General features: G+C 39.9%; 2 protein-coding genes across 2 annotated transcripts in view; one reads left to right on the top strand and one right to left on the bottom strand.

Moving 5' to 3' along the window:
* Window positions 1-12,950, bottom strand: part of LOC134753066 (uncharacterized) — a 50,438-nt gene that overhangs the window by 19,855 nt on the left and 17,633 nt on the right. Inside the window, exons 2-5 of the mRNA XM_063688830.1 lie at window positions 10,319-10,506; window positions 9,391-9,549; window positions 8,358-8,489; window positions 7,829-7,942 (exon numbers count right to left, since the gene is read on the bottom strand). Of these exons, the coding sequence (XP_063544900.1) occupies window positions 7,829-7,942; window positions 8,358-8,489; window positions 9,391-9,549; window positions 10,319-10,506 (593 nt within the window). The remainder of the gene's footprint in view (window positions 1-7,828; window positions 7,943-8,357; window positions 8,490-9,390; window positions 9,550-10,318; window positions 10,507-12,950) is intronic.
* On the top strand, window positions 558-5,460 carry LOC134753116 (nicotinamide riboside kinase 1). Its single transcript, XM_063688888.1, has 5 exons — window positions 558-598; window positions 1,064-1,158; window positions 1,666-2,226; window positions 2,672-2,798; window positions 3,141-5,460. Exons 3-5 carry the CDS (start codon window positions 1,844-1,846, stop codon window positions 3,240-3,242), a joined length of 612 nt encoding a protein of 203 aa, XP_063544958.1. The 5' UTR covers window positions 558-598; window positions 1,064-1,158; window positions 1,666-1,843; the 3' UTR covers window positions 3,243-5,460.

Genomic DNA, 12,950 nt, shown 5'->3' with positions numbered 1-12,950 from the left:
CAATGCTCTTAATCTTAAACATTTTTTTTAAATCTCTAATGATAGAAATGACATTGAAAGTTTATTCATTTATCATATAAAGGTATGCAAAGATTATACAGTGAGTTGTGGGAAAAAAACTATATAATAATAAATGATATGAATTTGATATTCTTTGCATGTCATAGGCATGGCATAGTTGATTGGTTACACAACCATTGTTTAGAAAAGGCGTTTAAGAAACAAAGCCACAAGTATTACATAGATTTGCATTAAACAGTAACCTATTTATAAACACTAATTCTTATATCAATTAGTATGAATTTTATCCAGTGATATTCCTTCACTAAACGATAATAGAGTCAGATCCAGAAAGCCCTTACAGAATAAGAATTTAAGCTATTCTTGTTTGTATTCAAAAGAGTGATGAAAGTGGATGATATCGTATTCCAGATAGTGCAGCGAGCTGTAGGAGGCAGGCCGCTAGTTGACAAGCCAGTCAAGAGGAAGGAAGAGAACAAGTCGATCCTGTTCGCCGACGAAGACGCGAGCTAGGCCACGAGCCGGGACGCGCGCCAGGCCGCGCACTGCGCCGTGCATGGCGCATGGGCGAATTGAGGTAAGTGAGGTTCTTACTTGAATAACTTAGATTTGATATACTTACATTTGAAGAAAAACTGAAATTAGTGTTGTCAACGTTAACAAATATACAATGCGTGGTGACAGCAACATAATTCGGTAACTTTTGGTAGATGTGGTAAATTTTTGGTACTTATATATATTACAAATGATATTGTAGTTATAAAATACAGTGGTAAAGAGGAAAGTTGACAACAGCTTCCCCATAGTCCATACAAATATAGTCCCCATTTTCCTCTCTGAATATTAACATTAAATATATTAAATAATTTTACACAATTTGATGTTAACCACAGTTATGGCCTCTTGTCTGATATTGTAATTATTACAGTTGCCAATATTTTTTTAACTCTTCTAAAAAAAAAACTGTACCACTATTGTCCCCTGGACAACGTACCAGAATATTTGGTCCACTCAATAAAACTGATCGGATTGTGTTCGACAGTGACGCGGCGCTGGGCCGGGGTGTCCTGACCACAGTTGGGGCGTTGTTTCTGCTATTCTTACTCTGGGTCAACAGTTACTACTTTATTGACGAAGGTAAGTTATTTACTTTTTTAATCAAATCCGGATAACAAAAGTAAATATTGAATTGAGAAACAGTACTAGTTTACCTATACGCTCATTTAAATATAATCATTTGAAACCATTAAATATACATATTAAATTAATTTTACGGTTTAACTCACGTGTTACCGTAAAATTAGTTTAATTTAAAAAGCCTTATCAACAGGAAACATCAAACTAGCCGAGTTTATTGGTTACCTACATTAGTTCATTTAAAAATACGGAACATTGTAGTTATAATATAAAATTTCCTATAGATTTTTTTGACATCACCTTTAGTCTTGTCTTAGCTGTTTAACCGCCATACGTAAATAATTTATCAGGATATTTTGACTTTTAATTAACGAAGGTGTCATTTATATGATCACCCGCCTAAAGAGTTAAGACAGGACAAAGAGCTGAAAAAAATATCAAAATTGTTAACGTAACGCCTTGCTTTATTTTTTATTGATCTTAAAAATATTTCGTAATAATTTTCAGAACTCGTCATTCACGCGTGGCTGCCGAATCCACAGTGGGCGCTTTTATTTTGCGCTATCTGGGGGCTCTGTTTCGTCGGCGGCCTCATGGCCTACACACTCTACCACTTGCGACCCTACCTCTAATCGTCAAACACCTACAACTCACACAAATATGTACTAAATTGAAATATATTACCATGGAGGTTGCAAATAGAGATCAATGGATCGTGATCGGGATTTCGGGCGTCACCTGCGGTGGAAAAACTACGTTCGCCAACAAGCTCGCTCAAACTCTAACGCCGGTGTATCTGTTCAATCAGGACACTTATTTCTATCCGGATGACAGTCCACACCACGTGCGCGTCGAGGGCATGGAGCACAACAACTACGACATACTGTCGTCGCTGGACATGAAGAGCATGTTCGCGGACATATTGGCGACGATGCGCGGCGAAGACAAGGCGCAGTACAGCTCGAGCGAGCGCGGCGCGCGCACCGCGGCGGAAGGGAAGAAGTTCCTCATCGCTGAGGGGTTCACCGTGCTCAATTATAAGCCGATACTGGACCTATGCGACCTGAAGTAACTTTTAAGTTTTTAGTGTATTATTGGTTAGGTCATTTCCAATTGAAGTTGAAAACGCAAAGTTTAACGCAGGTTACTGTGAAACAGTTGTAGTGGTTCAGAGTTAACATACAGCAGAAAAGATGTACTACACAAAGACAACTTGTCAAACAAACACTATAATGAAAGCGCCTAATTAGACAATTTTACAGATGGTATTAGGCAACCAGTTGCTACTTTGCTAGGTACTTGCTAATATCGTTTGTAATTATTTTAATAATTGTTTAGACAATATTTTCTCAGATTTGTTGTAGTATACTAACTTTATGTTATATGTTAGACTGCGAAGCTTTGTGATTGTTGAATCTCGATAGTAATTACCTACATAAAAAAACACAAAAATGATATTCTTTACGACGGCGCCAATATTATTTTGTTCAATTTACTATGTTATTGTTAACAGGTACTATTTCGTACTGGAGTTCGGCGAGTGCTTCGCGCGGCGCTCGCTGCGGCTGTACGACCCGCCCGACGTCCCCGGCTACTTCGAGCGGTGCGTGTGGCCCGAGCACTTGAAGTACCGTGCCGAGGTCAGTTGAACATGTTTACATTAGTAAATAAACGATTTAATATAATTTGTATAATGAACCACAGGCCTAGAGGAATCAAATTTCCTCGAGATCCCCTACTTAGGGCCACCCCACACTAGCGTCTTTTCAGCGTCGGCGCCCAGTCAGCGCTATTGAAAATGGCGTCGCTGCGCAGTTGCGCCAACGTTGCGTCGAGCAGCAGCCTTGAGTTGACTAGACGCCGCATCATCTGATTAAACGCCGAGCCGACGCTCGGGAGACGCAGTGTGGGATCTTCCGCACTCGCAGGCGGCGTTAATTCGAACGCAAACTTTTAGCTCGGTCTATGTCTTGTTTGCACAGATCGAGCGCAACTCTTCAATACGCCTGTTGGACGGCAAGGTGCCGGACCCGATACGGATCGTGCTAGCGGACCTGCAGCGGCTCGGCCTCTCCGCCTCCTAGCGCGACCTCCCCACCACTTATTACCGTCTCACCGTATTGTTACCTATATGGAGTAATTTTATGTAAGTTGTACACTACACTTTTTTAATTTGGAATTTTTTGTTGTTTCTACTCAGAATCAGATGCTTTTATGATCCCTATTGGAGAAAAGAAGTGTCCCAAGATTTTTATTTCCATTCCGTTACCATTTTTCATAGACTGTTTGACGGTAACGAAATGGAAGGAACGAAAAATTAATGGATATTTTGGGAGACTTTTTTGCTCCTATTAGGATCAAAACAGCAAATGAGCTAGGTAATGAGCGTTCGTCAAAGGATGGTGCTAAACTCCAGTACCGACTATATTTAGTTGTGTGGAAAGTATAGTATCGCGCAAAATTAAGTGTGAGCCAGTTGAATCTTGAATCAGTGTTAGGTATTTATGTGTTTGTTTAATCAAGATGTTTTCTGCTCTGCAGTTTTATATGATTATACATATAAGAATATTTACTAAGCACTGTTGATGGTGGTCTTTTGTGTAGTTGGTGCATCTTGAGTTACTAATATTTCCATCAAACTAATAGGTGATATCTTCTGAGATGAATAATTAAAAAGGAAATGTAGTATCTGCCCGTATTATATATAGTAAAATATTACTTACACAAACTTAACTTCAGTGCCTTTGTAATGTTTCGTAAATAATTATAGATAGTGTTTTACCTAGTCTAGCCATAAATTCTGTTACAAAATTAATAAAGTTTTATATACTTAATAAAGGGACTAATAACGAATAAAAAATGCCCAATAATTATTCAATTTTGTTAGCCCCCCACTTTAATATGTGCCTTAGTTTTAAGGAACAAGCGAGAAGGGCCTAATTTGCGCACCATCTTTTATAGAAATATGACATTTTAATTCTAAAATTTTTTATTCAGTCAACCAAAATATATACGATTTCAATTTCCAATGCTTCCTTAATTATCTGAATAAAGATGTATGAAAGCGCCAGATGTAGTTAACAAAGTGCTGCAAGACTGTCATCCTGTGTATTTTACGATTTTGGGAGTAGATCCAGATAAAAGATTCACTGGGCCCAATTTTTGCGAAAAAGTGATCCATTTTAGTGAATACACATGCCCGAGTGTAACAACTTACCGTATTAGATGCTTAAGTTTACCCTATTTGTAGCACCGTATTCCAGGATATAAAATTGACCTTAGGTCATACCTAGAAGACAGTTTTGTCTTCTAGGTTTGGGGAGTAGGAGTTTTGAAACTTGAATATGAATAAATTTTCCACGGTTATTGAGGCAATAGGGAATATTACGCGAAACTCTGCGTAGGGGGCGCCATGGAGCCACTACCACAATCTGAGGGTCTATCGTGAAACAAGAACATTTCTTTATCTAACATCTCTGTCACTCTTGCATATTCGAGCAATAAAGAGGCAGATAGCGAATTTTCGGATTCGAGTTTACCGGTAGGTCCTCTGTAAGCAAACCGCCTTGATGCATCAATGTCATATTTTATTATCTCTGAAAACTTGTCAAAAACCTGTTAAAGGTACAGTATGTATAAGTTACTCGATGGTTTACTAAAAAGGCTAGTCCTGCACTCTGGTGGCAGAACATTGCAGTAATATCCCCTATTAACTGACTCTCGTGCACGCTAATGTTTGATCCTCTGGATAAAAAAAATGTTAACAAGGCCTGCTCTACGCGATACATAAAAAATAGTTTGTTACAAAAATTATTCAAAGCTATGGGGTCGAAATTCCTGTCGGAGGTGGTGAAAAAGGCGTGCGTATTTTTGAGGCACGGCGCTGCTTCATTAAAAAGCACGTAAATACGCAAGAGATGACAAAATCTAATAATCATTATGTTTTGTAAATTCGTCATTAGTCTATTCGTCCATTATTCGTTCGTTAGTTCGTCGTCTATTTGATATATAAAATTTGTTTTAATGACTTTAAAATTTATAGTTATTTGTTGTGTAATTTACGTTGTAACGGAATTTATGGCTAGACTAGGTAGAGCCAAATAAAATATAAATTATTTTATTCCGCATTGTTTATGCATGGTAGAGATTGTATGCTATGTTGCTGGATATTAATATGCTGCCGTATAACTTATGAATATGTTGTGAACATGAACTTTGGGGGTCTTTGATGTTTAAGCTTTATCGAAATGTTAGTATAATATGCCCTATTCAATTTAATGAACTAAAGTATTTTCTAAACAAGTGTGTTTTATTGGTAAAATAACACTCGTATCAATACCTAAGTAGAATCCTCGAGAATAGGGATGTTTCCTGTGTTTAAAATAAATTATTTTACACAATGGACGAAATAAAGTATTAGATAATTATTAGAAAAACGTAGAAAGCAGATATTTTTTGACACAATTTATAGGTATTTAATAAATCGGATAGAACTAAAATAATGGCTAATCGTTTTGACAGTTCGAAAAAAGAATCTGATTTGACTAGTTGGAAAGTATGTACCCTATTGACAGGAGACTGCAGGAGACACAGTTATTACAAATATAGTTTGTCAAAGGACTGTCTCATTTCATACATAGACAGAGAGAATCATACTATCTTTGTCTTACACTAGTACTAGCACCCAAAAGAAAAGGATGAGTATAGTTTTTTTGGTTCTTATTTACAAAATCCGATATTCTAGTAAGAATAGAAATAGTGCTTGCACGTTTCGAACTGCACTGCCGAAAACCCAAATATTGATTTCCATCGATTTTTGCATAAAATTAATTTTTGTTTTTTTAATTAAATTATTAAATTAAAATTCATTTATTTCAAGCTATTTGGCTCATATATAACATAACAATAAAATAAAAATACAATAAACATTAAAATAATAAATAACACATTAAAATAACAATAATATAATAATAATAATATCTATATCCCCACGCAAGCCTATCAAAAGACCGGGATTTATAGGCCCGTGAAATCCGAGGAGATACAAATAATAATATAATAATTAAGAAGGTCTGCGATGTTGAATCCAAAATTCCGTTTGGTTTCTGAACACACGAAGGAAGTTCCGTGATCCCCTAAAAGTCTTGCTGTTCTGTCAGAAATAGCAAAGACCTATATAACTCCGTATAGTCCGTATAAGATGAATAAAGTCTAAGGAAAAAACGTGCCTCGGAAATCAAGAAAATTTGATTCTCGCACAGGTGGCGCTACCACCAATACCACCTTTGGCCTATTCTCGGCTAGATGGCGACGACGGTTTCGTTTGTTATTTAACAATTTTGACACATATCAGTGAAAGAACATGGGTCAAAATCAAATAAAAATAATGAATACAAATAAAAAAACCGGCCAAGTGCGAGTCGGACTCGCATTCCAAGGGTTCCGTACATTACACAATTTAAACAATGTATTTTTATGTGAAATGGCTTTGAAAAACTCGTAGGGGTCGGATCAAAAACGAAGTAATAAAGTCCGACTCACGCTTGACTGCACATTTCTAATAGGTTTTCCGGTGATCTACCTATAGGTAAAGATCTATTTTGTGTATTTTTTTCAAAATTTTTGACAGTAGTTTCGGAGATAAAGAGGGGGGGGGGGAAGGTAATTTTTTTCCCTATTTTCTTGAATAACTTCTAAACTGTTTATCTTAAAATTATATTAAAAAAAATTGAGATTTTCACCATGAGCTCTTTCTTCTACGTTACATGTCCATCTTTGGGTCACAAACTTACATATGTGTACCAAATTTCAACTTAATTGGTCCAGTAGTTTCGGAGAAAATAGGCTGTGACAGACCCCCAGACAAACAGACGCACGAGTGATCCTATAAGGGTTCCGTTTTTTCCTTTTGAGGAACGGAACCCTAAAAATCATTTATCTATATATATATATATTTATATATATTTTTTGATATTTTTATTTTTAGTTCTAATCGTGTGTCGATAGATGGATGGCAGTAAATTTACTCTGACTACAAAATTTACTATGACAGTACGCCTCTATCCTAATTCCTATATATTCTCTTTGGAATTTCTGACTCAGAAATCATTAGGTACCTATCGATTCGCTGTTGTATGTGCTGTAGTTACCAACCGTTAGTTATGCCTATTACATAGGATATTATAAATGATCAGGCAATTGAGTGGTTATGTATAGAGAAAGGAGTATCTTAAGAGTGAGGATATATATATATATGAGGTATGCTCGCACGCCGCTGCCGTCGCAAAACTTGCGGCGCTCGCGCGCGTCCTCGCGGTGCTCCGCCGGCAGCTCGCTCGACGGCACCTCGTCTGGCATCGACCGCTTCACGCGACCAGGCTGCTACACTAGTCTTGTACTTACACGCCGCCGCTGTCGCAGAACTTGCTGCTCTCGCGCGCGTCCTCGCGGTGCTCCGCCGGCAGCTCGCTCGACGGCACCTCGTCTGGCATCGACCGCTTCACGCGACCAGGCTGCTACACTAGTCTTGTACTTACACGCCGCCGCTGTCGCAGAACTTGCTGCTCTCGCGCGCGTCCTCGCGGTGCTCCGCCGGCAGCTCGCTCGACGGCACCTCGTCTGGCATCGACCGCTTCACGCGACCAGGCTGCTACACTAGTCTTGTACTTACACGCCGCCGCCGTCGCAGAACTTGCGGCTCTCGCGCGCGTCCTCGCGGTGCTCCGCCGGCAGCTCGCTCGACGGCACCTCGTCCGGCATCGACCGCTTCACGCGATCTTCCAGGCTGCAACGGCACGACATGGTTACAAGATATATGATACTTACATCGAATTTAAACTAAACATGTGCGAGTGACTAAAAGTACGCGAGTGAAACCGCTAAGTTAATAGTTAAATATATGATACAATTCCGATTTTGTCTTACTTTATGGGCCTTCATTAATCAATTATGGACTTAGAAGAAGAAAAAAAGAGACTAGGCAGGCCGTAACTAACCTAGTAGCGATAAGTATTTTATGACAAATGCCACACACACAGCTGGGCACAGGGCTCCTCTAAGAGGGATTTGACTGGATCCATGCATATTAGAGACGCAGACTCTGGGGTACGGATATGTGAAACGCAAAGCTATAACTTCTAGTTCGGGGACTGGGGGCAATCAGTTTCGTCCGGAGCCGAAGTTTGGTCGGTAGAAGGTACCTGTTGGTCTCGTAGTGCGCGGGCGCTGGCCCGGGGTGCGGTACGTGGGCTACCCGCGGCAGTGTGTCATCGGCGCGGAGAACAGGCAGCGTGCGCGACAGGAATCGAAGGGTTTGGTTCCGCAGCAACTCACTGAAAAAAAAGTTAAGTATTTTCATCATTTTTGCCCCTTGTCATACCTGTAAAAAGTGGCTCAATGCCGCTTTAATACTTTATCGTATTGTGACGATAAAATCGTGTCGTTACTGTGGACGACCCGATAAAATATAAGTGCAAACTTATACTTTACAAATTATCCGCAGCTAATTGTTCCACCCAACGGCGGGGTACCTACGGCGCCCAAACTTATTCGCAGAAGCCCAAAAGTCCCGACTCAAGATTTGACAGCGAGCAATGGTGCGCAGCATACTCGGAGTCCGTAGGACCGATCGGAGAAGGAACATAGAGCTGCGCTCGAAAACTAGTATTGCTGGTGTAGATGTGTGTGCATGTGAAGGCCGCCAAACTCAAGTGGGATTGGGCGAGACACATCTGTCGGATGCACCCGGACAGATAGGCTAAAATAGCGACTGAATGGGCACCACAGATCACCCGAGGCACAGAGGCAGGCCAAAAAGGAGATGGCGAGACGATCTGGGCTCATTCCTTGGCGACTGGCGGGAGCATGCACAAAGCCGTGACGACTAATCGAAGACAGGGGAGGCCGTAGCCCAGCAGTGGGACTCAATATAAGTGATAAAAAAAATTGTTCCACCAGAATTTTTTATAGTACAGTCAGCTGCAGAGAAAAGGCACCCCCCCTGCATACAAAGTTCTGTAAATTAGTATGGACGTGGGGTACCTTTTCTTTGCAGCTGACTACCTACATTACGTACCTAAATTAGTTCCCCATTAGAATTCTGCCCCATGATGGCACGGTTGAGATCGTCCCAAAAGCTGTGCGCAAACATGTTTTGTTTCATCTTACTCTAATGTGGACATTCGGCCGGCAGTTGCCGATACGGTATTTGTGTACGGTGTTAGAGTTACTCACAATGGGTAGGGTTCTCCATTAGGGTTCTGCCCCATGGGGTTGCGCGGGATGATGCCGCGGTTAAGGTCGCCGCAGAGGTTGTGCGCGGACACGTGGGGCTTCGTCACGCTCACTTCGGGGCACTCTGATGACACCTGCCGATATGGTGGTGGGCGCACCCTGCAATGAGATCATAACAAAATAATTAAATAAACCCCATCCACACCAGTCGCTCGCCCAGTGTTACGTGAAGTATTGAACCTCAACAATTGTGCAAAATACTGGGTTGGTTGCTTGATGACACAGCTTAGTCCTTTCCTTAACGAATGTCAGTGTCAAACACCCAACGAGGTATATACCTACGTACCGAAAATTTTAGCTGCATCCTCAATTAATTGTGTGGCAATATCAAATATGATTTTGTGCTTATAAAAATGCAAACTAAGGAAAGCCTACAACACGTCCAACAATAACTATGATAAGAGTTTATTCTCCATAACTCTAACTAACTGTAAATAGTTATTTGTGTAATAAGAGAGTAAAGTTGGTTTATCTTGCGAGTGTATATTTTGAGTCCCGAGAAAGCGAAAGATAAAGATATATAAAGAGCGAAGCGAGTGATTCTAAGTTAGAATTATGAGCGTAGCGAGGGACTAAAAACACGAGATGTAAAATAACTTTGCTCTCGTGTTGGTGTTGCACATATAATTTTTCACCTCATTAGTGAGAACATATTAAAGGTTAAAATGTATTTCGAATTACATAGAATAATACAGAGAAACAAAAAAAAACGTATTTGTAATCGAAGTATGAAGTGGCAGTTCATGGCCTTCACTAAATTAAAAAGCTACTTTGTTTCACTCCCTGGAGTGAGGAAAGAAGCGCTTTCCTCACTCCAGGGAGTGATGAAAGTAGGCTTGTTCGAGCTGCTGAGGTGAAAATACAATACCTGGGAGGCGTGGCGTTCGGCGACTCGACGAACGCGTAGTATCCCTCAGGGGGCTCGTCCACCGCTTCATCGGCTCGGGACTCGGCCGCCGGGGCTGGCGTGGCCGGCTCAGCTGCGGGCGTCGGGTCGGGTGTCACCGGTGCCGCCGTTGGTTCGGGCAGCACCAGTTGTGTAAGAACCAGCAGCGTCTAAAGAAACCAAATACAATGTATTAGTTTGCTAATTTTGCACCGTATGTATGTACGTAAACACTTTATTGCACATAAGACAGGTTAAGATATACAATTAAACAGAAAGTATACAATGTACAAATGCGAACTTATCCCTGTAAGGGATCTCTTCCAGTCAACCTTTGAGCAACTGAGAGTAGACAATTAAAAATGAGAGACAAACGAACACTATGTACAGAAAAGTGAAATTAGTAGATAAATAATTAAAAACCTGTAGCCTATATTATAATATAAATACACATATAATACATATTAATATAAATACATACATACAAATAAATATATAAAATATAATAAAATAGCCATTTATTTCGACCTCAAATTAAAAATTTTACATTTCTTGTCAAGTTTTAGGAAAAAAACAAAACATGTCAATAAATATATACATAACCAATATTAAATAAAAATACTTAGTACTCAACCAGAACACAAGTCATTGGAAAGCCATAGCTTATGCAATTTACTCTTGAGTGACGCTACCGACTGGGACTGTCTAAGGGATAACGGCAACTTGTTCCACAACTGCACAGCGCGCACTGTGAAGTACTTGGAGTATGACCGGGTCTTGTTACACGGTATAGCGAGAGTCAGGTTCGCACTCGATCTCAAGCGATGACTACTACCATCCGCCAGGTATGTAAACCTTTCAGAGAGATATGGTGGGGCGGTTGGATTAAACAGTACGTTGAAGAGCAATGCCAGGATGTGTACGTCCCTGCGCCGACGGATCGGAAGCCAACCGAGCTTAGAACGGAAGTCGGAGATGTGGTCATATTTCCGCAACCCAAAAATATATCGGATGCATACATTTTGCAGACGCTCCAGCTTATCAAGCAGCTCCTCCGTCAGGTCCAAGAACGCAATGTCACCATAATCTAAGAGTGGCAACAAGAGGGATCGCGCAAGAGTAAGCTTGGTGTGTACAGGTAGGAACTTCTGGAGACGCCTAAAATTAATGGATGTCCCAAAAAGGACGCAAGATTTGAAATTGATGAAAAACACATTTTTTTTTTCGTTATAATACATTTGTATATAAAATCTTGAAATACATAAAATAGGGTTATTTGTGGAATAATACGTCAGGCAAATGTCCTCCTAGGCTTTGCTGGCACATACGCACTCTTTTGTCAAAAATTTCTATGACCATTTTGCATATTCAATTCAATTCGTTTATTAATTTGTAAGACAACAGTGATCTCATTTTGTTAGTAGTGTATATAAAATTTAAAGTAAGACTTAAAAACTATGTTAAAACTTAGAAGTTATGTTAGACTTAACTAAATTAGAAAGCATAGATGCGGCTGAATTTCTCCGATGCAGCGTCGAATTTCCTCTTTTAAATCATGAGTGGTTGTGGGCTTATTGTCATAGACTTTAGACTTTAAATAACCCTAAAAAGAAGTCTAAAGGCGTTAAATCGCAAGATCTAGGGGGCCAATTCTGATCACCGAATCGAGAGATCACACGACTAGGAATTTTCGAACCGTACCCGCCAAACTTTCATTTTTACAAACCCTAAACATTCAGCTGTCAAATAGTTTTTTTTAGGGTTGTCAGCACTAAAAAAATGGCGACAAATTGAAATCTCGCGTCCTTTTTGGGACACCCGTTAAAAGTGTGTAGTGAGTATGTTATGGGTGTTTGGAATTGCTGTCTCTATTAAAAGGACAGTTCTATTTGTTTTATCTACTTACCACAATTATACCTATGGTCTATTATAATGTGTGGTTCGGTCTGTTAATATGGCTTTGTCGAAGTACATTTTGTAAGTATTATTTTCCAGGACATGTACAGGTGTGTACAGTCAAGTGTAAAAATATGGGTGTACAAGTCATCTCAAAAATATATCCCATAGCTCTTATGTCAGCGAATTAAGAAATATGGGACATATTTTTATGTAAGTGCATGGTCTACACCCATATTTTTACAATTGACTGTACATTGTACTTGTAGTAGGCTGTAGCTGGAGGAGGGATCAGGGGTATTTAAGCTAAAGTTTTTGGTGAACTATGTTTGCTCCGGTCATGCCTGTATTTATAATCAGTTTGGACTATTGCTCTTCATGCTCCGGTTAATGCTGGATGGTTTCTGCTGCACTTTCTGCACAAGTTTTCGGCTCTACTTTTATGTACTTTTGATAATTGCGAGATTTGCGAGTCTCAATAACTTGGCACTGACCTGAATGAGTCTGGGAAAAGTTTGTCACGTGACGGTGTCTTCCGTGTAGGGACTTTGCGTTCCATTCAGCTATTTTGGTTTTACGGTCTGTTAGTAATAGTTTCTTGGGTAGTTCTGTCTTTCAGATTCAAGAATGTAACTTGGCGGTCGTTTTGTTCTATATCTTTATTCTTCTTCTTCTTTTAAAATTATGGCTTCAGCCCAGTGGGACTATTTCGCCAGTA

This window comes from Cydia strobilella, chromosome 2, assembly GCF_947568885.1.
Source record: "Cydia strobilella chromosome 2, ilCydStro3.1, whole genome shotgun sequence".
In the NCBI taxonomy this organism is placed as follows: domain Eukaryota; kingdom Metazoa; phylum Arthropoda; class Insecta; order Lepidoptera; family Tortricidae; genus Cydia; species Cydia strobilella.
The sequence above is the reverse complement of the archived record's forward strand: the minus strand, read 5'-3'. Positions and strand labels throughout refer to the sequence as shown.

Bases quoted from the DNA above. Each gene is read 5' to 3' on its own strand.
- LOC134753116 (XM_063688888.1), top strand. From the start codon at position 1,844: ATGGAGGTTGCAAATAGAGATCAATGGATCGTGATCGGGATTTCGGGC. The intron at 2,227-2,671 runs GTAACTTTTAAG...TATTGTTAACAG, and splicing joins CTGGACCTATGCGACCTGAA to GTACTATTTCGTACTGGAGT. The intron at 2,799-3,140 runs GTCAGTTGAACA...TTGTTTGCACAG, and splicing joins ACTTGAAGTACCGTGCCGAG to ATCGAGCGCAACTCTTCAAT.